This window comes from Pristis pectinata, chromosome 10 (genome assembly GCF_009764475.1).
Source record: "Pristis pectinata isolate sPriPec2 chromosome 10, sPriPec2.1.pri, whole genome shotgun sequence".
NCBI lineage: Eukaryota > Metazoa > Chordata > Chondrichthyes > Rhinopristiformes > Pristidae > Pristis > Pristis pectinata.
In genome coordinates, this window is record NC_067414.1 from 50,510,952 (window position 1) to 50,536,200 (window position 25,249).

At 39.4% G+C, this 25,249-nt stretch overlaps 1 protein-coding gene across 1 annotated transcript in view; it reads left to right on the forward strand.

Moving 5' to 3' along the window:
• lama2 (laminin, alpha 2) overlaps positions 1–25,249 on the forward strand; it is a 287,962-nt gene that overhangs the window by 209,463 nt on the left and 53,250 nt on the right. The window contains exons 29-39 of the mRNA XM_052024602.1: positions 348–482; positions 4,124–4,248; positions 5,660–5,746; positions 8,778–8,971; positions 14,140–14,282; positions 18,137–18,235; positions 18,691–18,802; positions 19,195–19,357; positions 21,119–21,329; positions 22,173–22,289; positions 24,139–24,299. Coding sequence (XP_051880562.1) covers positions 348–482; positions 4,124–4,248; positions 5,660–5,746; positions 8,778–8,971; positions 14,140–14,282; positions 18,137–18,235; positions 18,691–18,802; positions 19,195–19,357; positions 21,119–21,329; positions 22,173–22,289; positions 24,139–24,299 — 1,547 coding nt within the window. The remainder of the gene's footprint in view (positions 1–347; positions 483–4,123; positions 4,249–5,659; positions 5,747–8,777; positions 8,972–14,139; positions 14,283–18,136; positions 18,236–18,690; positions 18,803–19,194; positions 19,358–21,118; positions 21,330–22,172; positions 22,290–24,138; positions 24,300–25,249) is intronic.

Sequence of the window (25,249 nt, forward strand, 5' to 3'; positions counted from 1 at the left end):
TCTACTTTGTCCTTTAGCCAAGCCTCTATCCATGCTGTTACATTATCCCCAATGCAGTGAGTCCTTATTTATATAACAACCTTTCTGTAATCATTTTCTACCATTGTTACAACCAATTTTAGCTGAGAGATTGGAGGAATATCTAGTCCTATGTGAGGGCCTGGGACAAAATGATTGCAGTGGACAGAGATTAGGCCAAATTAGAAAAATGTATTACTTGGTTGTTCTTAGCCATCGGCACTGAAGTCTTTTACCATTGTAGGCACAACATTTGTCAAAGACATTGCAACAAGTGTAAAAACTAAATGATGAAAATGATGAACGTGTTACTTTTCTTTTCGTCTCAGGATTGCATTCCAGGTTATTACAGATTACCATTGAGATCAGCAATCAGAGATCCAAGACCTGTGCTGGGGAGCTGTGTACGATGTCAGTGCAATAGCCACAGTGACATCTGTGACCAGAAAACTTCCATATGCCAGGTAATGAACACCCTCATTGTTATTATCGTCAAAGCTAAGGAAGTTAATTTCTGTTGAGAGGTTAGTTGCACATAAAAGCAAAACACTTTTTTGATGTTGGAAATCTGAAATGAAAGCAAAGCATGTTAGAAACACCAGCTTAGACAGCATTTGTGCAAAGAGAAACAAAGTTATTATTTCAAGTTAAAGATCTTTCATTTTAACCAGAAAAAGTTAGCATCTTAAAAGTTGTTTTATTTCCTGTGAAAGTAGCTCTTTATCCTATATATTCGCCGTTGTGTTGTGATAACCACATTATTTGAGATCCAACTACAGATTCTGTGCTTTTTCTCATCTTCAAAATCTGAGCTCAAGTTGAAATGAAACGCTGCCAAGCGTGGGGCAGTTGGTAATTGATACAGTGGATGGGTGGGTTGTTTGGGATGTTGTGCACTTCTTTTTGAAGAGACTCGAATTGTTCAATGCCTCCCTGGATGTTCCTTGTCCATTCTGAGCGTCCGTGGGCCAGGGATTCCCACAAATCAGTGAGAGTGTTACATTTTATCAAGGACTCTGAGAAAATCCTTGAAGTGTTTTCTCTGTTCTGGAAAACTCTTGTTATGTTAGAACTCAGAATGGAATGCTTGTTTCGGAAATTTGGTATCAGGCATGTGACTGGAACTGGTTGAGGGTTATCAAGGGCTTAGCCCTGGATTGTTGGCCTGGGACAGGACATTAACACTGATACACATACACATATCCTGTCAATGGATTGGGGAGTTTACAGAGATGGTGTTGGTGGTACCTTAACAGTGCTTTGAGGCATCTACTATAGTTTGTCCATATCTCCAGTGCAAACAGGAGGGCAGGAACCACTGCTAGTTGATTGACCATGAGCCTGGTGCCAGTTTTAAGGTCTCGGTCTTCAAACATGCTTTTCTTGAAATGACCAAAAGTTGGGCAGGTGCAGTGAAGGCTGTGATGGATTTGTCGATCTTTGCCGAGAGGTGGCTTCTGAGATGTGGAAAGTGATCCTCATTTTCTAGGGTCCAGTCATGGATCTTGATTGTTGGGGGTGATGCATTATGGCAAGAACACATTGGTAGAAGTCCTTTGTCTTTAAATTATTTAGTGTAAGGCCCATTCTGTTGAACAGTTCAGTGAAGAAGTCGATGATGCCCTGGAGTTGGGGTTGCAAAAGTGCACACCTGCAAGCATTTTCTGTGCATCATATCTCCATGACTGAGGTTGGGTGATCTTGTTTTTGACGTGGAGGTTGAACACTTTCTATCCTGCAGGTCATCTTCACTCCAGTCAAGGCTCATTGTACTTGAGGTGCAATATTGTACTGAGGACGATTGAGAAGAGGGTCGGTGTGATGATACAGCTTTGCTTGACCCCAGTCTGTACAGGATCTGTGGTGAACCCATTGGTTAGGCTTGCATGTTATCATGTAGCAGAGGTACAGTAGGTCTAACAACAGCTGAGTTTGATGATTCTCCATAATCTCTCTCAACTGATGGAGTTGAAGGTTTTTGTGAGGTCAAAAAAGTCCGTGCACAGAGGTTGGTGCTGCTATCCATATTTTTCCTGGCATTATTGCACAGCGCAGATCAGGTTTATTGTACCTTTGACAGATAGAATCAGCATTGCATCTCTGGGAGGAACTCTTTGGCCACAAGCAGGGAGCGGATGAGGATCCCTGTGATGACTTTTATTGTGGCAGGCAGCAGGGAGACCTCTCTAATTACTGCAACCAGACAAGTCTCCTTTCTTGTCACAATTATGGGCTTCCTTGAGAATCTCTGGTATACAAAAAGTCCCCGGGTTACGAACGCCTGTACTTACGAACCGACCTCCGTAAAGCCTGCGTACAAATCAACAGACACGCGGCCGCAGTGAGTAGGATGTCACTGACAGGCACTGTAATGCAGTTATCAATGGTTTACCGAATTGATGTAAGTCGCTGTGGACCTGTCAGCAATATAAATGAAACAAGAAACGGAGAAGTCACAGGTCGATGAACGCCATTGAGGACGATTATCACCGTGCACGGACCAGGTCAACACATTACACCTCCCTCAACCGAAGTACACTTAGTGTGGACTTTCAGCGTTATCAACTAGAAAACGTAAGGGATTGTCTACTATTCTCAAATCTTTACCGGAGCCTGAAACCACTACATCTCACCTGTCTGTAGGTCGTGTATTTGGACAGACATTTACCTGGAATAGCAACAAGGGCGAGGATCAGATAGTAGACGGGCTTAATAGTCCGCACTAAAGAATAGACCTGATAATGTAATGATATCCGAGGATTATTCGAAAAAATAATTTTTAAAAAAATTTTATTTACAGCGTGGTAACAGGCCCTTACGGCCCAACGAGTCCGCGCCACCCATTTTAAACCCAAATTAACCTATCCGTACGTCTTTGCAATGTGGGAGGAAACTGGAGCACCCAGAGGAAACCCACGCAGACACGGGAGAATGTACAAACTCCTTCCAGACAGCAATGGGAACCGAACCCCGATCGCTGGCACTGTAATAGCGTCGTGCTAATCGCTACGCTACCGTGCCGGACCAATCGAAGACATCCTTTCCCATGGTTGTAACATCCCCGCCTACTGTTTCCAGATTCCCTCCCATTCCTGCAACATCTCACTCCACTGTTCCTTGTTTCCAATCAGTGACCAGAACTTCATACTCTTCTATTCTCAGATTCCGAACCATGAACGGAACACCCTGACTTGCATACAAATTCGACTTACGAACAGACTCAAAAACGGAACTCGTTCGTAATCCGGGGACTTCCTGTACTCTCCTCTTCCTGGATGTGTGGGAGAAGTGTTTCACCATTGTGTTTCAGCGGGGATTTAGTCTGCTCCAGAGCCCTTGTTGTTCAGCTGTTAGTTGGCCTTTAGAATTATTAATGGGTTGGAATAGTGCCAGAATTGCAGCAGATAGTGTCCTGTTGGATGGAGTCAACAACATTTGCATCAAAGACAGAGCCTTGGTTACTAACAATACATGCTCCACCAGGAGCTGGGGCATTGTGAATCATCTTCCTGTGGGAAGATGTTACTGGTATGGTGCCAACAGAGAAATTACATTGCAGGCATTTTTTCCAACCAAGAACATTAATATTAAAAACATTTTTTGTGGTAGAATTACTACCTTTCACCAAGTAGATGACTTCTTAAAGCTCTGTAGTTCGTACAGCAGTGCTCAAATAAAAGACACTTTGACTTCAAAATAGTAATTTTTCAAAATTTTTCTCTCTATGTAATTTTCAAGCAGATTTTGAGTACTTGGCTTTTGCCAGTCAATCTTTACAAAGCAATAAGTTACTGGGAGCATAACATGATTATGGACAGGCAAAATATAGCATTCTGAGCTAATGAGAATAGAGGTTTTGGTTGCTTTGTGCAGTACTGCCTCATAGTACCTCTCAAAAGGAACTTTCTGAAATGGCTTCATCCCATTTTCCTGTGAATTACTTGGATCTAGTCATAGTTTTGGGAAGATACTTTTTCGCCAAGTATTGCTTTGTTGCTTGAAAGGGAGAAGCCAACAGTTCCTGGAGTGAATTGATGAGATTTATAAAGATGGAGTTTGTGGTGAAGTAGTAAATCTTCACTAAAGAGGATTTTTTTCCCCTCAGAATTGCCGTGACAACACAGCTGGTGAGCACTGTGAAGTGTGCGCTCCTGGATACTATGGGATTGTAAGAGGATCTCCAAATGACTGCCGCCCTTGTGCTTGTCCTCTTCAAATTTCCAGTAACAAGTAAGTTTCCAGCATTGCAATTTTTCAAATGCTAATAGTAACAATTGAACACGATGGACTGAGTTTTGCACTTATCATGATCAGCAGATTAGCTGGAGATCAGCAGAACACCCAACAGCTGAACTGTTAGGCATGTACTTTGTATCTATGGAGCATGGGTATTGGTTGAGGAGGGTGGGATATTGGGATGGTGCTTCTATTTGTCTTCAATTGGAGAAAACTTTCAGAAATTTCGTGAAAATAGTTCTAATAATAATAAAAACTGTAGCATTATGAAAATAAAAAATAGGAATCAAATTGACCCAAATTATTATCAAATCCAAAACAGGTGTCACTTCAGAACAAATTTTCTTCATCAAGACATCTCATTTTATTGGGTCCATCAAGTTTTTTTTCCCCCACCTATTCTTCTGTACCTCTTCGGTTATGTGTTGTATGAGTGATGGTCACTCTCCAGTACCTCATCCAAATCCACAATGAGTGCCTGCAGGCCATTCAACCACAAGGAACACCACAGCTGAATTTGATTCAGCCTTCATCTAAGTTCACTTTTCCAACTGCAAGAGCAAATCTCCGAGTAATCAATGACTAATGCACTGTTTACACATAACCTTGGGCAATAAGTCCACTTGTCATGCCTTACAATAGTGAACAGTATAGACAGAATCTAGTACGTACTCATCCATAATGGTTTCATTAATCACTGGCTTAATCAACTGAGCCATTTGATGAATATTCATGAGATTTATGAAATAATAATTGACTTCCTGCAGGAAAGTGAAACTGAATTCAGCAATGTTTCTGTTATAAGAGTAGATCAGGTGCTGAGTATTCTGCACTTTAGTGTTGGGCTTGTACTTGCTGCAGACCATAAATCTAATTTTGCTACCACATCCCTGCAGAGCAGGTTAAATCAAAGGTTGCCAGCCTTAGTGAAATATTTAAATTTCTTACCCAGCTCCTGGGAGCTTGTTTGCACTGTTTAGATCAGGAAGATTGGGATTGGTTTGAAATTTCTGAAATCTTAGCAACTATCCTGACATCCAACCTATATGTGATTGACTGTTAAAATTCACCACACTGTTTCATTAAAGATCAAGAATTTATTAATTCCACTGCTGTTTTGATAACTGTGGCCAGAATGCCACTCTAGCACAGGACCTGTCCAATGAAACCTTCACTTGTTTTCAGGACCCCTGTTGATAATTTGTGCTGTCATAAAAGGAAGATTGATCCTGCACCACGAATGAATAACCTCACAGCTGAACCCAGCCAAAGAAAAATATTAGTATTTTGTAATGTGTGTAATCACACAATTATTTTCCATTATTGACATCTCAGAAAATGAGTGCATAATATCTTTTTTAATCTACTTACTTATAATGAACCATCTGTATTTTATTATTTCTAGTTTTAGTCCAACCTGTATTATGGAAGGGTATAATGCTTATCGATGTGATGCATGTCAAGAAGGATATGAGGGGCAGTACTGTGACAGGTAAAATATTATTTTGATTATCTCCATGCACATTAATCATCTAAGAATAAATTTATTAATTATTAAAACAATATAGTTAATAGCACAATAAATAATTCCATGGTGTTGTACATGCTTTATCAACAATTAAATATATTTTTAAATTATAATACATGCCCCGACAATAACATAAGCATCACGAAAGTACCAGACGATAACCATTTCAAACAATAGAGAGTTTAACCAAGCTATAACGTTGTTGAGTTCCCCACCATCAACATCCTGACAGTCGTCATTGACCAGAAATATAGCTGGACATAAATTAGGTGATTATAAAAGCAGACCAGAGTCTGGGTATCCTGTCTCACTTTCCGGCACCACAAGGCACAAGTTAGGAGATGAATGGAATATACCATGATTTCCTGGACGAGTGCAGAACCAACAACATTTAAGAAGCTCAATGCCGTCCAGGACAAAGTGGATTGATTGACTGGGGCCCCATTCATCACCTTCAACCTTTATTCTCTCCACTGTAGTGCACAGAAGTGCATTGTGTAGCATCTACAAAGTCCAATGCAGTTACCCACCTTGGCCTGTCCCACAACATTTCCCTACTTGTAATGCCTAACACCAAGAAGGACAAGAACAAAAGGTGCATGGGAAAATGAGCACCACCTCAGGTTGCCATCCAAGTTGCACACTGTTCCAGTTTGGAAATGTATCACCTTCATTGTCACATGGTTTAAGTTCGAGAATTCTCTTCCAAAAGCACTGTGGACACATTCACCATTTGTTACTCACTAGATTTCACCAGCACTCACCAGAAGAATCCAGAAGGTGGATCACATTCCCCCCAGATTCCACCCCCCCCCCCAAAAAAAATCTCTATACACCAGCATCTTATTGTCTCATTATTTATATTCCTACTCTTCCTGCTGAAATGGATAACCTCTTCCCTACATCATACTCCTTTCATAGTTTGCCAATCCACATAATCTGTTTATTTCTCTCAGTAGACTCTCTGAGCTTTTCACCGCTACTTATCATCAGCAAACTTCAACACATCTGGTCTTTTGTCTGAATCATTAATAACCAATAAAATGCTTAAGTCTCAACCCTGATCCCTTTGCCAACCTGGAAATAATCCACTTTACCTTAATTTGTGTTCTGTCAGTTGACCAATTCTCTAACCATGATAACACATTATCCTTAATACCCTGAACCCCATTCTCGCCCAAGAGGGTGCTTTGTAGCTCTTTTTCAAAATTCAAATATGTTACATCTATTGATTCTCCACTGTATAACCCTTGCAATTACATTCTCAAGGAACTCTGCTAAATTTGTTGCACACTATCTTGCTATCATAAATTTGTTCATTCTGCCTAATAATATGATTTTCTAAGTGCCCTATTACCATGCTTTAATAAGGATCACATCATTTTCTCAAGGACAGATGTGATGCTAACTTTCCTGTGGACCCTGTGTTCATTGTATCTCCATTCTTGAAGATTGGTGTTACTTTTCCAATGCCCTGGAATCTTCCCAGACCACAGGGAACTATGGAAGATTGCAACTACTTCATCCACCATTCTGCATCCACTTCCTCAGGTCATACTCAGTAGACTTGTCAGTCTTTACTCCATCTAGTATTCTTTTTACTATGTTTTTGCTTCCTCCACAGTGAAGGCAGACGCAACATTTTTCTTAACGTCTCTGTTATTTCATTATTCCCAATTATTAACTTCCTCCTTTCAGCATCTAAAGGTCCAACATTTACTTCCCTTTTCCTTTTTCTGTACTCACAGAATATTCTTTGTTACAACAAATAGCTGGAGTTTCTGCTGGTACATGATTTTCCTTGTGAAGCTTGTGCTTTTACCATTCTTAATGTTTCTATACAACACTGAGCTTGTGGCTGCAGATAGCTGATGTAGGAAGACTGGCTTCAGCTAACACCTTCTCCACTTAAGTGTGGACTGGTTAGTTCCACTGCTGTAACCAGCCTTTTGAGTGTACAGACTCCTGGCCTTGTTGCCATACAGGATGTATCTCCTCCTCTCCACATACAGTTTCAAGATTGAGTATCCTGCTGTGTGTTAGGACAAGCAAGAGCATAGTTAGTCCCTTGATACTGAGATTGTAATAACTATCAAGCAGCCCAAAATTGGTGGACTAAATGCACCAGGTCAAGGTGAGCAGCCTAATCAAACAATGTGATACCTGCTCCTATTTTTGGTTGTTAACAAATTCAACCCCCCCCCCCCCCACCCCCGTGTGCCACCATTTTATCAGTTAGTTGCACCTGGCAATGCTGGATGCAAAACATATTGTACAGAGCTTCATTCTAATGTTTCTAGAACCCCAGGGATAAAGAATCTAAGACTAGTTTTCTGAAAATATTTAATCACAGAGAGAGACTTGTTTTTGGGAATCTGGCCAAATGGAAATGTAGAAACACTAAACATTTTCTTTATCTTGTTAGGCAGGGTGAGCAGGTCCATTGATGTAATAACAAGATATGTGGGCCTGCAGACTCATTTCGGCACAGTAAATGGTGCAATGAGTAATGCCTCTGATCCCAGGTCAGGAGTCTGGGTCATGCCTGGACCATTGATCCAGGGAAATGAGTTTAAATCTCACCCATGGCAACTGGGGAATTTAAAATTACATAGCTAAGTATATCTGGAAAAGAAAAAGCTGGTCCCAGTGACAGCAGCAATGAAACCACCAGGTTAAAAAACCATCTAGTTCACTAATATCCTTTAGGGAAGGAAATCTGCTGATCTTTCCCACTCTGTCCTGATCCCATTCTCACCCATAGGGTTGATTCTTAACACAGTTCAAAGGCAATTCAGGATAGACAATAAATGTCAGCATTTCCACCAACGTTCATATCCTGTGAACAAATAAATAAAAAATGTAAGGCATCTCTTGATTAGGTACGATGTATATCTAATCCTAGATCCAACCCTAAAAGGTCCCAGTAAGAATATCTGAACTTACAGTTTATGCTTGGCAATGTCTTGACTAAAACTGTTTTTGCCATTTTTAGGTGTGCACCTGGTTACTATGGTAATCCAAGAATTGAAGGAAGAGGTTGTGTTCAATGTGAGTGTGATCCTATTGGTTCGTTACCTGTACCATGTGACACAGTCACTGGTCAGTGTAATTGCAGACCAGGAATGAGGGGCTGGACCTGCGATAAATGCATGGAGTGGCATGCTCGTGAAGGCATGGAGTGTATCTGTACGTATCTTAACATTGTTAAAACTGTGTGGGCTAACATTCACTTTTTTCAACATGACAGACTCGGAAGGTTTTTGTGTTTGAAGGCGTGGTGACCGAGGTGAAGTGACAAAAATCAGGATTGTTCAAGAAACCAGGAGTGGAGGAGAACAGATAACTAAGAGGGCAATTGGGCTAGCGTAGATTGCAGAAAGAGGGAGAGATGAGATCATGAAGGGATTTGAAAAACAAAAATCTTATTTTTAATGTGCTTCTTTCATAAAAAGAAGCCCAATGACCCTTATTCATTTAGTACATTTTTACATAGAAGACGGAACAGTACAGCACTGGATAGGCCATTTGGCCCACAATGTTGTGTCGATCTTGATGCCGATTTATACTAAATGTCCTCCTCCAGTTTATCATCCATATCCCTCCATTCCTTTCATGTTCATGTGTCTATCTAAAAGCCTCTTAAACTCCACCAATCTGCCGGATTCCACTACTACCCTTGACAACCCATTCCAGGCACCTACCACTCTGTGTGAAATATCTTACCCCTCACGTCACCTTTAAACCCCCCCCCCCCCCTCCCAGTCTTAAAATCATGTCCTCTGGTGTTTGATATTTCTACCCTGGGGAACAAATTCTGGTTGTCTACCCTATCTATGCCTCTCTTAATTTTAAAAACCTCTATCAGGTTTGCCCTTAGCCTCCAACGCTCTGAGGAGAACATCCCAAGTTTGTTCAACCTGTCCTTATAGCTCATACCCTCTAATCCAGGCAGCATCCTGGTAAACCTCTTCTGCACCTTTTCCACAGTCTCCACATCCTTCCTATAAATGGGCGACCAGAACTGCACACGGTACTCCAAGTGTGGTCTGACTGAAGTTTTATACAGCTGCAGCATGACTTCCTTACTCTTATACTCAACACCCCACCAATGAAGGCAAGCAATCTACTTGCCTTCTTTAGTACCTTATCCAGTTGTGTAGCCAGTTTCAGTGAACTATGGACCTGGACCCCAAGATTCCTCTGTACCTCAATGTTATTAATGGGCCTACCATTAAATGTATATTTTCTCCTTTTATTTGACCTCCCAAAGCGCAACACCTCAAACTTGCCCAGATTAACCTCCATCTGCCACTTCTCTGCCCATATCTGTAACTGATCTATATCCTGCTGTATTCTTTGATAGTCCTTTACACTGTCCACAACTCCACCAATCTTGGTGTCATTCACAAACTTGTTAATCCACCCATCTACATTTTCATCCAAATCTTTGATGTATGTTATGAACAACAGGTCTCAGCAATGACCTTTGCAGAACGCCACTGGTCACAGACCTCCAGCCAGAATAACAGCCTTCCACCCCTACTGTCTGTCTTCTATGGGCAAGCCAGTTCCGAATGCAAACTTGCAATTTACCCTGGATCCCATGCATCTTTATCTTCTGAATTAACCTATCACGAGGGACCTTGTCCAGTGCCTTACTAAAGTCCATGTAGATAACACTTACCCTTACCAAGCACCTTTGTCACCTCCTCAAAAAAAACTTAATCAAATTTGTAAGACATGACCTGTCCCCCACAAAGCCATGCTGACTGTCCCTAAGCAGGCCATGCTTTTCCAAATGTGCATAAATCCTATCCTTCAGCATCCTCTCCATTAGCTTCCCTACCACTGATGAGAGGCTCACTGATTTTCAGAAGACCCAGCACTACCTTCTCCTTAATCTCAAAATGTCCCAGTACATTAGCATGCCCCACTCTGTTTTCACCATCCTCCAATTTCTTTTCCTCGGTAAATACCAATGCAAAGTACTCATTTAGTACCTAAACCATTCACACTGACTCCAAGCACAAATCTCCTCCTTGATCCTTGAGTGGGCCTACCCTCTCCTTAGTTATCCTCTTTTTCTTAATATAAGTATAAAATGCCTTGAGATTATCCTTGACCCTGCTCGCCAATGACATTTCATGACCAGCCACAAAGCTTCATGGCCACAATGTCTTAAAACCAAAAGATGGAAAATTACTTTTTATGATAATAATCAATGGCTGCTTAATGCATCAATATGTAATTTGTCCATTGGCAATAAATACTCCTTGAATTTATGGAAAGTCTTGTGAATGACACCTTCCCTTAAAAAGACTTACTCTCACCATCTCACTAATGCCACTGTAAAATTAACAGACACAAGTCTTCATCCAATAATATTTCCAATCTATCTTTATTTCTGTACATCTGTTCAGATTTGTTTCTGCAAATGTATCTGTTACCTCCATTGTCAGTGACAGATCTCAAGCAGAAATTCATGAGTATTCCAGAAATGTAACACCCCTAGGATAATTAAGTTTCATTACTATGATAGGCAAACTGATTTCCATAGAGCAAGGAAGTCGTATATTTTGACAAGTTTTTAACCCTGCAGTAATTGAAAGGCAATTTTTTTTTGTTGTGAAGAACTCTGCATGGTAAAGCATAAGGAACACTTCATAAAGCTTGAACTGTCTGACCTATGTTTCAGTGACTTGTTCCTAATGAGCAACAGTCTCTTTCTATCTTTACGATTAAATTGGTGATGGTACAGGGCTTTATGTTTATAAACTGTGTTACAGAATTAAATTATTTAAATTTATTTTATCCTGCAAGATGTGGCTTCCTTGCCACAATGGCAAATTTATGAATCAGAGTATTAGTATTACTTCTCACTGGGATTGTGGTTTAGGGCACTCGTGACACTTCCTAACCAATTGTTGGACAGAAATTCAATTATATTGGTAAAAAGTGATATGAGGCTGGAGAGGGGTTACAGCACTTCGAAATATATGCATGAATTATTCCCTTTGAATGGTGCTGTATCTGAAATTATTGCTACTAATTTGCTTTGAAATGTCTGATGTGCTTTAGCAGAAGGTTTAAGGTTTTTATTTTTACACTAACAAGTGTAAGGGTCACTTGGAAAGTGCTAACTGTATTAACACATCAGCAATTATTTCTAAGTTAGTCATATCAGAGACATTTGATAGTAGAAATTTAAAAAAATACTTGGCTCACTTCAAACCATTATTGTGTTCATTAACAAATTCTGTAATCCCAAGGATGGGAGGAGGAAAGAAGGAAAGATTCTCAGAATATAGGGTCTGAGGAACCACGGGTGAGAGTAGGAGACAAACAGTGAAACTGATAACTATCTGCAAGCAAAAGAGGCAAAGGAAGGATACTTGGGGTAACAGCCAAACTGTTAGAAATAATTCAAGAGATTACATGGCACGTATGTAAGGTGGACAATGGACAGAAGATGCTTTATACTGCAAACATATTACTTAATGTATTTTGAGAGGTTATCAGAGGCCAAATATCATGCTAAACATACAGTAAACATGTGACTTAATGCATTTTGAGAGGTAGATAAAAGTTAAGAGGCCAAATTTCATGCAAAACATTAAATAGGGAGAGTAATAACAATGTGCCTGGAAACTGAATTTGAAAGCAGTATTTTTTTGGAGCACTGCACAATTGAGAATAGATTTTCATTCCCTCAAAAGATGCATGATATGGACTATTTCAAGGTCATTTCACATCACTCCATTATTTCAATGGAGTGTTTCCTGATCAAAGTCATGTCCTCTCTCTCCCCTTCAGCTACTGGTGCTGGTATACTAAATTGCCCATGTCCTTAAACATGTTTAGGTGGCAATCCTCCTGCAACCGTATTCCCATAATCCATCAGTGCTGAGCTCCTTTTAGGCCTATTGCTTTACTGGCCTCTGAATAAAAAATGAAATAATATATTTTTGGCCATTGGGGTGCACTGGAATCTGTAGAGAACTTCTTTCGTGCAAACATTCATGAGAATAGAAAATTGCACAAGTACTGATTGCTGCTCAAAGCAAGACAGGAAAGGGATGTGTGATAAAGCACCAAGGTAGGATTAGTTTGTAAAAAGTTAGGTAAAGGTTAAATTTTATACAGCCAAGAGGCACTAACGTTTTTGTTTAGTAATCAATATATCTATCACCTCTAGTTTAATTTTTAATGAAGATATTTTCATTTGGCTTTAATGACTTTCCATACATTTTTGTAGTTCTGGCATTAGACATATATCAATGCATAAATAATGGAAAATTGTGTGTTAATGGATGAGAATGAAGCAGCATGTTGTTATGTTGCATGGATCTGGGAAGTATAGGATGTCTGTACGCCAAAGTGTATTTATTAATCCTGAATATGCCTGTATTTCATTGCCAAGTGAACAGTAGCAACACTATTATTCGATGTACAAAATAAATCAAATAACCAAATAAGTTAGCAACCTTTTTAAAACAACTGTTTGAGAGGTGCTATTTTGTGAGTATGCCTTTTATGCCATCACAGCAGATAGCAATTTTTATTTAGAAGCAAAACAAAGAATGTTCCACAAATGCCATTAAGAGGCAGACATAGCAAGAATCCACATTGGTTCCCATTACAACATCATTTGCATGGAGGGAAGTGAGTCAATGTGAGAACAACTTATTCAGGTGGAGGAAGGTGGCCATGGATTGAGTTGCCATTCAAGAAGCAGATGGCCCTTCGACTGCTTTCAGGGGAATGGAGATGGAGAGAATGAGAAATTAAGCTCTGGAAACTGTTGAAGTGTAGGATGGCAACAGAAGTGGATGTAAGTAGAAAGAGACTGGACAAGGAATGATGCAAAGGATGATACAAGGAAGAATGCATCGATAGCTTAGCCATTGTGCCTTCTTTGACAAACCTGCTTGAGGGTTTTAGGATGAACGTAGAGTTGGAGTTCACAGGGTTTTGTGGGTTGGGGGAGGGGTTGCAAATTTATAGGCTCAGAAGGGAAGATGGGATCAGAAACCCTGGAAACCGACTTGTTGTTGGGAGTCATTTCCCAAAAAGAAGTTTGAGGACCTGTCAGGGACATGGCATTTAATCTTCAAAGCGCAAAATCAGTTCCCCAAACGACAGCAAGATTTAAGGGCCTTGTTCAAGTTGGAGAGAAAGTTTCCATTTTTAAAAAATTTCTGCTTTCATTTCAGATTTACAGAACCTACAGTATTTTTATGTTTTGTGGAAAATACAGATTGTAATTCATATTTGTATCAAAATTCTCCAACATTTATTATTATTTATTGTTGTCTGAGTAGTTTTGTATTGATGTTGAATTAATTTTTCACCAGCTTGTGATGATAAATGCACTGGACTTCTGCTGAGTGACCTTGAACATCTTAACCAAATGATCACAAGGCTGAATCTTTCTGGACCCTTTCCTCCTCCTTATAAAGTGCTTTTTAGATATGAAAATGTGTCTCAAGAATTGAAGGCAAGTACATATTCCCCTCTCAAACTATTCTTTCAAGTTATATTAACAAATGCAAGTGAAGAGGAATAATTAAGATAAATTAAATCCCATTGTCAAAGATAAATTGGCAATTTAGCATTTATCTTTGCAACAGTTGAAAGAGTCAACATTTTCTTTTGTTTATGGTTGGGTAACAAAGGTTGCTGTTACCAACAAATTGTGAATACTTTTTGTTGAGCAATAAATGAGAATTTGTATTAGTTTATAGCTCAGAAAATGAAGAAATTGTTAATTGATCTAAAACTGAAGGAGACAAAAGGGTTGATCATCTTGTATGAAATCATTTGCGTGCTACCCATGATTTTTCTGATTTTAAAACTATGGATAAGACTTCATTGATTATGTCCAAAAGTAATCAGAGCATTTTATTTGCAGAGTGAATTGCATTTATTCAATCCCATCAAAGTAAGACATCTTCCACTGTTAGTCATTAACGACAATAAACACTTCCAGAGAACCTGTAATATTCAAAGACACCCTACTGAAATTCAAGAAAAGAAATGAATGCCAAGCCATAAATGAAACGTTTGAAGAAATGACCAAAAGCGTAATCAATGGTTAATATGGTGGAAGAGAGAAATGGGGAGGCAAATCGGTTTTGGAGAGAATTCCAGTTTATGGGAACCAGGTGGCTAAATGGTGGGTCCAATGAATAAGTAAGTGTACAGAGCCCTGAGTCAGAGGAACATTATGTTTTGGGAAAGGGATTAATAGAAGAATTTAAAAGCGTATGCCGCAGTACAACTATTAAACAGTTTGATCACAAAGATGAAAATTTTGAAGAAAATATGCTATTGCCTATGAGGACCAAGTCGAAGGATTACTGGGATAAGATAAGATGTCTTTATTAGTCACATGTACATTGAAACACACAGTGAAATTCATCTTTTGCGTAGAGTGTTCTGGGGGATAACCTGTCTAGGTTTGCCCTATCTATAAAAAGCTGGATAAATCCAATTTGGTTAATCACCGCTTGACCACCAGAAGACTGATGGAAGATGGTGTCAACAGCGTTATCGAGCAGCACAATAACCTGCTTACCGATGTCCAGTTTGGGTTTTAACAGGACTTTCCCAGCTCCCCCATGGCTCCCACCAATTCCCGACCTCATTGTAATCTTGTTTCAAACATCGATCAAAGAACTGAATTCCAGAGATGAAGTGAGACTGACTGCTTTTGGATATTGAGGCAACATTATGCCAAGTGCGGTATCCAGGAGCCATGGTAAAACTGAAGTCAATGAGTATGAAGGGGGAAAACACTAATAGTTCGAGTCATACCCCAGAGAGAGAGAGATGTTTGTGGTTATTAAAGGTCAATCATTCAAGCCTTTGAATACCACTACAGGAGTTCTCAAAGCAGTGTCATAGGTTCAGCCATCTTCAGCTGCTTCATTAATGACATCCTTTCCATCATAAGGGTCAGAAGTGGAATGCTCACTGATGATCGCACAACCTTGAGTTCTATTCACTGCTCCTAAGAAAATGAAGTAGAATCTGGACAACATTCAAGCATAGCCTGAGAAGTAGCAAATACCATTCTTTTCAACAAACATCAGGCAAAGACTATCATATAAAAAAGAGAGACTAACCATTTACCTTTAGCATTCAATGGTATTAACAGTGCTATGTCCTCCAACATCTAGTTCTTGGTGTTGTCATAGACTGGAAATGTAATTGCCCAACCACATAAGTACTGTGATTATGAAGAGCAGTTTACAGTTTAGGTACTCAATATGAATTTCTCAATTTTTGACTCCCAGAACCCCTTACACCGTCTGCAAGGTCCAAGTCAATTGTGTAATTGAATACTCTTCACTTTGCTGGATCAACGTAGCACTGAAGCACAAGAAGCTCAATACTATTCAAAATCAAAAGCAGCTCACATGATGGGTACCCCATCCATTCATTCCCTCCATCACTGGTGCACAATGACTGCAGTGTATCATTTACAAAATGTACCATAATTACTTACCTGGGCTACAATGACAGCATCTCCCAAACCCATGGCATCCACCACCAAGAGCAGCAGTCACATGACTACACTGCCAGCTGCAGCTCCCCTCCAAGTCACACACCATCCCGTCATAGCGAGGGCACTTAGAAATGTGAATAAATGCTGCTTGCTGTGGTAGTCTTTCCTCTTGCTCTTTCCAGCCCAAACTGTTGACCACTTGTGTGTTCAGAGGGCTGAAAATGAATATTCTGCTGGGCCTTGTCAACGTTTGTTCTGAATATGGAGGAGAAAGAAGAATCAGGATATGGGAAGAAAGACAGGGTGAGAACTTAAAAATTGAGCAGTTTGGAACAAGGAATCACAGCAGGTCAACAGAAACAGATTGATTGAACAAGAGTTGGCACAGGTTAGGAAAGGCAGCAGAGTTTAAACTGTTTATATTTAGGTCAGATTGCATGGTAATAGTCAAGTATATAGGTAACAAAGATGTGGATGATAGTTCAGCTGCAGATGAATAGTGACCTAGTGGAGGGTGTGATGTGGCAAAGGTGGAAGTAGAAAATCTTATTAATGGAATAGATATATGATAGGAAGCTCATTATGGGGTCAAGTACACCATTAGGGTCATGAAGTCTGGTTCATCCTCAGACAGTTGCCAGAAGGATGGGGTTGATGGCTTGGGAACAGCGTTTGTGAAGAGAAACAAAGGCAGAAGCTTTAGTCTTTCCACTAACTAGCCAGAGAAAATTTATGCTCACTTGGCCTCTTACCACCATCACTGGCAGTTCCTCGTTGGTGCTGAGGTCCTTATGAGGTTTTCTTCTCTTGATTCTCCCAAGCTTACTCCTCCAAAGTGAAGTGGGCCTGTTTATTGTGGACTATTTGTTAGCAGCACATACGATTAGCCAGAGGTTTAGCTTGCCCTGATATCTTGCTACTGATCTCAGTGGCTTCCTGCACAAAGGCAGAGAAGATGTGTGAGCAGTAATAGGGCTAGTACAATGCAAGTATACACTTGGACTTCCACACACATGCATTTGTTATGCACAAATCTTGGTTTTCATTGCATAGACTTCAATGCATAAAAATCATGATTTTGTTGTTCCTTTGATATTTTACTTGGAGCATGCGACTAAGATGCATATTGGCCTGAATCTTTCTGGCTATGATCAGTTGCTCTGATGTGAATAACCTACCTTCAGCTTATCAAAACGAAGTAAATCGTGGACTGTGCATGTGCTGTGAGTCTGGGATCAGCTGACAAATTCAGAGGCCAAATTTGTCACTGAGTTCTGTCCCTGGGCTCCACAGGGAATTCAGTAGTTCAGTACAGTCTTACTGGGATTGTCCAACTAGTGCAGGATCTGTGAGCTCATTGATATTAATGGCGATTCTTGGATGACAGCTTTGATAGAAGACTGAGCCCAGGTCTGCCTTCTATCAAAGTCTGATGGAAACATCTTAGGAGGGTGGGCCTCTGCACTTCACTGCTCAAAGCCGTTTGGCCATCCAGACCTTGCAGTTAACTCAAGGGAATGGAGGGAGAGGGAGATCAGGACCAGGTAAGTGCAGGTGTATGGGGGACTGTGGGTGGTGATTCTAGATGGTAGGTCCAGCTCAGAAGTATTATACGGTTGATCATAACCAATATGGTGCTCCAAACAGATGTTTTGTAGTCTGTAGAATGAATGTATTGTGCAATTAATCCAACTTCAGCAGTGGAAATTGCAATGTATCCATTAATGTCTCATAGATTTCAAACTAAAAAACTGTAATATAACTGGTTAGATAGTTTTGGTGCCATGACTGCTCACTGTGTATGTTTCCTTTAATTACTGAACTTGTTCAATTCTCCACAGTACCTCATGTCACCTCAGAGAGCTCCAGAAAGACTCCTACAGCTGGCCGATAGTAACCTGGATACCTTGATCACAGAGATGGATGAGTTACTGAACAGGGTACAGAGAGATATATTAATGTAGACCTTGCACTAAACATTAAGATATAGCTGAAAATTTTCAACTTCTGTTGGAGGAAACTTGATTTCAGCACATACAATTTAATCTGATAAAATAACCCAGGGCCAGTTTATTTTATATTTTCATTTTTCATAATAAAAATGTTGTGACATAAATGTTTCTTGACTGCAGCAGTGAACTTTTTATTGATATTTCTAAAGTACCTTAACCAAGTAAAAAAAAGTTTTATAGATCTGTGCTAAGCATACTAAAAATGACTTGTCTTCTCGAATGTAAAAATGAACCACAGCATATATTTGCTGCTTATTGTTATTCCGAATGTTGTACATTGGGCTAAACAAATAAAATGCATTTACAAAATAACATTAATATATTTATTCAGTCTTTTGTTGTAAAGGTCATTTTTAACTGAATTATTTTTAAATTAAAATTAGACATCAAAAGTTTCTGCAGATGGTGAACAAACAGATAAAGACACTGAAAAGACACTCAAACGAGCAATGGAGTTAGAAAAATCCATCAAATATGCTTTGTTGGCTTCCGAAGGTAGGCATCAACACGTTGTATCGGAAAGCTTTTTTTCAAGCTTGTGCATTAGGCATCATTTCTTTGTCTCTTAAATTTTGACTCTTTGTCTCTTAAATTCTCTAATATTATATCTTGACATAATATTACAAAAACCTACCTCTCTAAGGATTTTAGTACTTTACAATACATGCCAACTTAATGCAGTATTCAAAATTATATCCAAGCTCCAAGTTGTGTCTCACATAACAACTTAATTTGAGTAAGACTGATTGATTGGTAAGATTTTGTTTTTTACTTTTTACTGTCACTGCCACCATAAGCATCTAAGTTCATAAGAAATGGGAGCATCTGTGTATAATGTTATGGCTCCTGCCTTACAACTAGAAATTGTTTCCCTTTTCATTTCACAGATTTAAAAGACAAAACTAAAAAGCTAAATGAAACCATTAGAATCAGAGATGGGGTTACAGAGAAAAATCTACAACACATGCAAAAGGATATTGAAAATATGATGGCAAAGATGCGAGAGCGATCATTTGATAAGCATGAGGAAATGGCTGACGATGAACTTGAGTATGTAGTTTTGGTCTTTATATTGTTCACATGCACTTCTCTTTCATGGAATTACACAATATGTTTGGCTCAGAAACAGGCCATTTGCCCTAACTCGTCCATGCTGTTTATTCTCCATTCAATCCTCCTCATCTCTTTACTCCGCTAAATCTATCAGCATAACGCTCTGTTCTTTTCTTCCTCAGGAGATTGTTCCGCTCCCATCACTTTGATCATTCCTTGTAGTAATGAGTTCCACATTCTCACCATTCTTTGGTTAAAGAAGTGTAATTCCCCCTTGGTTTCTTGGTGACAACTTTATTTTGATGGCCTCTTGTTAAGTGGCTCCACACAAGAGGAAGGATTTTCTCTATTTCCACCTTCCATAATTTTAAAGACTCCTATTAGGTCACCCCTCAACTGCCTTTTCTTAGGAGACAATCGAGTATGTTCATCCTTCTCTGATATGTATCCTCTCATATTTATTGGTATCATCCTGGAAAATCTTTCCTGTCTTTAGTGTATCAATATCCTTTTTATAAAACAGCAGCAAGAACTGTGTGGAGTACTCCAACTGTGGTTTAATAATGTCATGATATAGATTCAGCATAACTTCCCTACTTTTCAATTCTTTTCCTTTAAAAATAAACTCTAATGCTTGGCATACTGTCTTTTATGGCCTTGCCATTCCTGTGGCTCAACTACTAGTCATTGATGTATTTGTACTGTTACTGCAGTCAGTAAGATTTTACATAAAGAATTGCAGCCTGACCCATCACCAAGATTTCTTTAAGGAAATGCCTGTCAACTTTAGGATATCCTGTGATCCCAAGTAAACATGATTGTGGTACATTTGAGTAGTAGATGTACTCACTAACTCACCTAATCAGAAGTTAAAATCTCCTGCCTAGTATCAACCCCCAATCCCAGTGCTGCACAGGAGTAGTGCACCATAAGTGAGTGGCATCTATCCAAGTCCAACACTCTGACATTTCCTGTAAGCAGCCTTTAACAAACTTTGAGGCCATCCAGAGTTGACATGATCTCCTTGGCATGGTGTATGCTGACAGAAGTGTCAGGGATTGGCACCTTTTAGTTGCATGTAGATTGAGCAGCCAGTATGCCAGCCCTCTGTGTTTGAATAACTAGTAACCATTTCAGCAGGACAAGGAGGTTTGGAGGTCTGGACAACAATCTTCCATCCCATTTGTCATTAAATATTGTGCTCACACATGTTGAAGTCACAGATCCACTTCACAACTGAAGAACACAAGAAAATAGCAGGAGCAGGCCCCTCAAGCCTGCCCCACTATTTAGTATGATCGTGGCTGATCTATGCTGGCTTCAACTCCTCTTCTGTGCCAGTTCCCCCCAGCCCTCAATTCCTTGATTTTACAAATATTTACCTACCTCCATCTTAAATATATGTAATGATCTGGCTCTACCAGCTTCAGGAACAGGAAATTCCAGAGATTCACTACACGCTAAGGGAAGAAATGTCTATGCATCTCAGATTTAAATGACTGACCCCTTACTTTGTAGCTATGTCCTCTTGTTCATGACTGTCCCACTAGTAGAAACAATTGGGAAGAGCTGGAATTTCTGACCTCCAGCAGAACAATCTTTACAGCCAGGGAGGATGTGCGTTTCCAGAGGCAAGGTTTTGGAAAATCATATCTTTTAGTAGCACAATTGTCATAATATCATAATGGGACAAGCTCGAGGGGCAATTTGGTCAATTCCTGCTCATTCTTCTTATGCTTCATATGTTTTGGATTTTAGTGCTGCCATTATGCTTTTAGAGAAAGTGAAAAAGATGTTTGGTGATCCCCATAAAACCACTCAGGGGCTTAAGGATGAAGTTATGAACAAAATAGCTGATTACAAAGATAAATTTGATGAAGCCCAGGAACTGTTGAAAGAAGCACGAGTAAAAATTGAAGAAACTGACCGCCTGTCTTCTGTTAATCAAAAAAATATGACTGCACTGGAGGTACATATTTATTTGAACCTTTTAGATCTATTCCTTCCTAAACTCTTCCTAACTTTGTGTACTTCTCCCAAGCCCTTTAAATGTCTTCTTCATTTTTGGTCACCTATTATAACTCTTCATGGTTTGATAACTAGTTCTTTACTTATTTTGTGCTGTTCCTATAAAGGAAGTATATGTCTGCAGATCTCCATTCTGACCGTTTTGCTATATATTGACTTGTTTGGACTTTTAGGTTTTGGAAACATTTTAATGACCTGCTCTTAGATTCATTTGAATGCCATTCATTTGAATGCCTAAACAATTCAGTTTCTTTCTAAAAAATCGAGTTTTGAATGCAGTCAAATGACTTTAGAGGTATCTGCTTTTTGCTACCAGTCAAATGTTAAAAGTTGGATGGATTCTGACAATACACTCTCTGTCCCACTGAACTGAACATTTTCTACAACTGTTGTTGTTTGAGATTGTAGAGTTGGCAGAAGAGTACAGCTACACATTTTTGATTCAAAATGCTGTTTTCCAACTATTAGTTACTGTTAGTGCATCCACAGCATTTTAAATTGATTTTGAAGGGACGTGTACTCATGTCTTTAACATTATAGGGAGAATAAATATGCTCTCATCCAATCCATAGCATGCTAGAAGTCTTTAGTAGCTTTTGGGAGTATCCAAGCTATTGCTTGACCCCACCAGCTCTACCCACTCCCCCCAAAATTCCCCCCAGCTGCAGGCAGTGTTTAGAGAAGGACCTACCGTTGTGAAGTTTATGATTTAAAAGAAAAATGTACATGATTATTTGCTCATTTTGTGGGAGTTGGTTTAGATCTTTATATTCATTTAATTCAGAAAAGGAAGCAGGCAGTTGAAGATGGTAAAAAGGATACTGAAGACGTACTTAAGGAAGGCCATGATCTTGTATCTGAAGCCAAGAAACTTTTGGATACTATCTCATTGGGATTGGATGTAAGTAAAGAAAATACAAAACTAATAATGAGAAATGCAAGCTTTCATATGCAGTCGGGGGTAAGCTTACCATTCTCGCAGCCAACCTTAAAAAAATACAGATTTACCTGTATTGATTTTCCCAGTGGGACTTCTCATTTTTCCTGACAATGTAGGAGGCCATTCAATCCATCAAGTTTATGCCAGCTCACAGTGCAATCCCATCAATTCCATTCTCCCATTTGCTTTCCTATAACCTATTGAGATCCTCATTAACTCCCCTCTGACTCTCCTACCACAATAGCCGATTTACCTGAGTACTTTTGGATGTGGGAGAAAATCAGGGCATGCAGGGGAAGTCTATGTGGTGATGTGCAAGCTCCGCACAGCATTGGAGGTCAGGATTGAACCTATACTGCTAGACAAGTGGGGTAGCAGCATTACCTGCCGCACCACTGTGCCACCCTTTTTTTGTTGGTTCAATTCTTGATACCGAGGCCTTATGCATGTCAGGGCCTCAGAACATGAAACATTTCTCTCAGAGGGGAAATGGAGAAGTTGCTTCCATGACATGGGCTAACGTCAGTGATTTCTGACCCCTGAATTCTGTATCTACATATTACATAGGCACAATATAAATGAGATTTAGGAGATTAACCAGATATTCCTCATCATCTTCATTCAGAAATCACTACATTACTTAACTTTCAGGAAAATGAGGTAACTTTACCCATTCCCATTATGACTCATAAACTGGTGAGAATGTAGCATATCTTCTGCATCATTCTTCATCCACATTGTGTCACGGGGAGTCCCATACAAATTATTTGTTTCCAGCTCCCTGTAACAAAGAATAACATTAAAATTGAGTGCAGTGATGTATCTCCTACTATAATCTGTAACTAATTAAATTGTAATTCCTCTTTATTGGAATCTACTTTGTAGTAATTGTGGAAGGAAAACCCTAGGGATTTACATTTCTCTGTCAAAAATAGTGGCTTACAATTTGCGGTGAGTGTGTTTTCTCTAGTGAGAACTTGATGGAAGTTGTTGGCCAGCCCTCATTGCTGAGGGCCTGTGCTGTAACAGGGCCAATACCAAATATGGAGGCCAGAACAAGCCCCGCCTTCAAAACTGCTGAAGTAACCTTTGGCAACCAAGCTAAGCCACACCCGCTGATTCAGGGGGCTGGTAAAGTTATCAAAACATGTTTAAAGTATCCAAATGCTTCTGACTGGTCAAGACATTAAAAAACTTGTTGAAAATGAATCAAACTTTTAAAAAGTTTAAAAATACAAATGTAAAATATCTACTTTTAAAGACAGTCAAATAAACTCAATTAAAGCAAACCTATCACCTAACTTTTAAGGGCACTTTCTGTGCCAGTTATAACGTTCCAGAGATTGTTTGAATGGATTCCCCACTAAGTTCTGAGGAATTGCTGCAGCTTTGCATTCTGCCCCTGGACTCTTTGAGGAGTTGCTGGCAACTTCAGAACTTCCACATCCATGCAGATAGGGAAATCTCAACCCATTTGGCAATAACTCGGGGAAATGCCAGCAAATCCCCGCAAAATCTGGCCCATTTAAGTAAGTAGCTGGTGGTCATAATATGATTAATATTTAAACACAACATTACAAAATGTTTACTCTGACTTATCCAATGCAGCTTTAGGCAAGCTGTTAGTCCTATCAAATCATTAAAATGCATATGCCTTCTGTATAGCTACTGTATTTGTGTTATATCTGTCAGATAATTTAATTTTGAAGATGAAACATATCTGTATACTTTCCGTACCTATAAAATCAATAGGTATAGGTGACAATTGTTGAGGCTCTTTCTTGTGTTAAGCCCGTTTTTTTTTTTACAGGAACTAAAAGAGCAAAAGCATATGGAGCCATTAACTACAGAGCTAAAAGACAAACTGGATGAATTGGCAGCAGGCATTCATGATGAGAAGCTTCCAGAGCTGGTCCTCCATGCGGAATACCATGCTGCAGTACTGAATGACTCAGCTGCAATCCTGGATGGGTAGATAATCCAACAATTTACATTTATATATGTATATTGATAAAGCTTCAAAAGTGATTTAGACAAGTACAGTCAAACAAAAATTGCTGCCAAGTCAAAGAAGGTGACAATGTAAGGTATGATTAACAGACAAGCTAATGAGATAGTGTTGAAGGAGAATCATAAAGAGGTGAGGGAGGGAATATTATTGGTAGGGCAGAGAATAGGCCAGATGTGGGAATCAGGCAGCAAATCAGACTTGAGGCACAGGATCAACTGAATGGTGGAGAAGGCTCAAAAGGTGTATGATAAATTCCTGCTAGTTCTTAAGAACTGGGAGTCATCCCTTTACAGAATCAGTTAAAACTCTTGATAGAAAAAATAATTTGAATTTCCAACTTAGGTTCTCCGTGATAAAAAACTAAAGAAAAGCACTATTATTTAAAATTGATTTCAAAGAGTAATAAAACTATTTAAGACATGCAATATGAAATAAAACAAAACTTTTCAATTTAATAGTACATTTTTAAATGGTAAGTGATTGAAAGGTTGTTGGTATCAAGAGAGACCTGGGTATCCTTGAACATAAACAATTGAAAGTTAGCACACAGATAGAGTAGAGAATTAGGAAGGCAAATGATATTTTGGCTGCTGTTGCAAAATGATCTGAGTCCTAGTGTAAAGATGTTTCCATTACAATTACAAAGGGCCTTGTGTACAGTGCTGATCCCCTTACCTAAACACCAATATACTCACTGTAGAGAGAGTGCAGTGAAGATTTATCAGACTAATTCCTGGTGTCAGGTCTGTCATATGGAGAGACTTTGAGCAAGCTAGGCCTCTGTTTGCTGGCATTTAGGAAAATGAAAGGTGATTTCAATGAAACCTAGAAGATTCTTAGAGGACTCAACGAGATTGATGAGCAAAGAATGTTTCTCCTGAATAAGGAGTCTAGATCCAGGAGTCAGTTT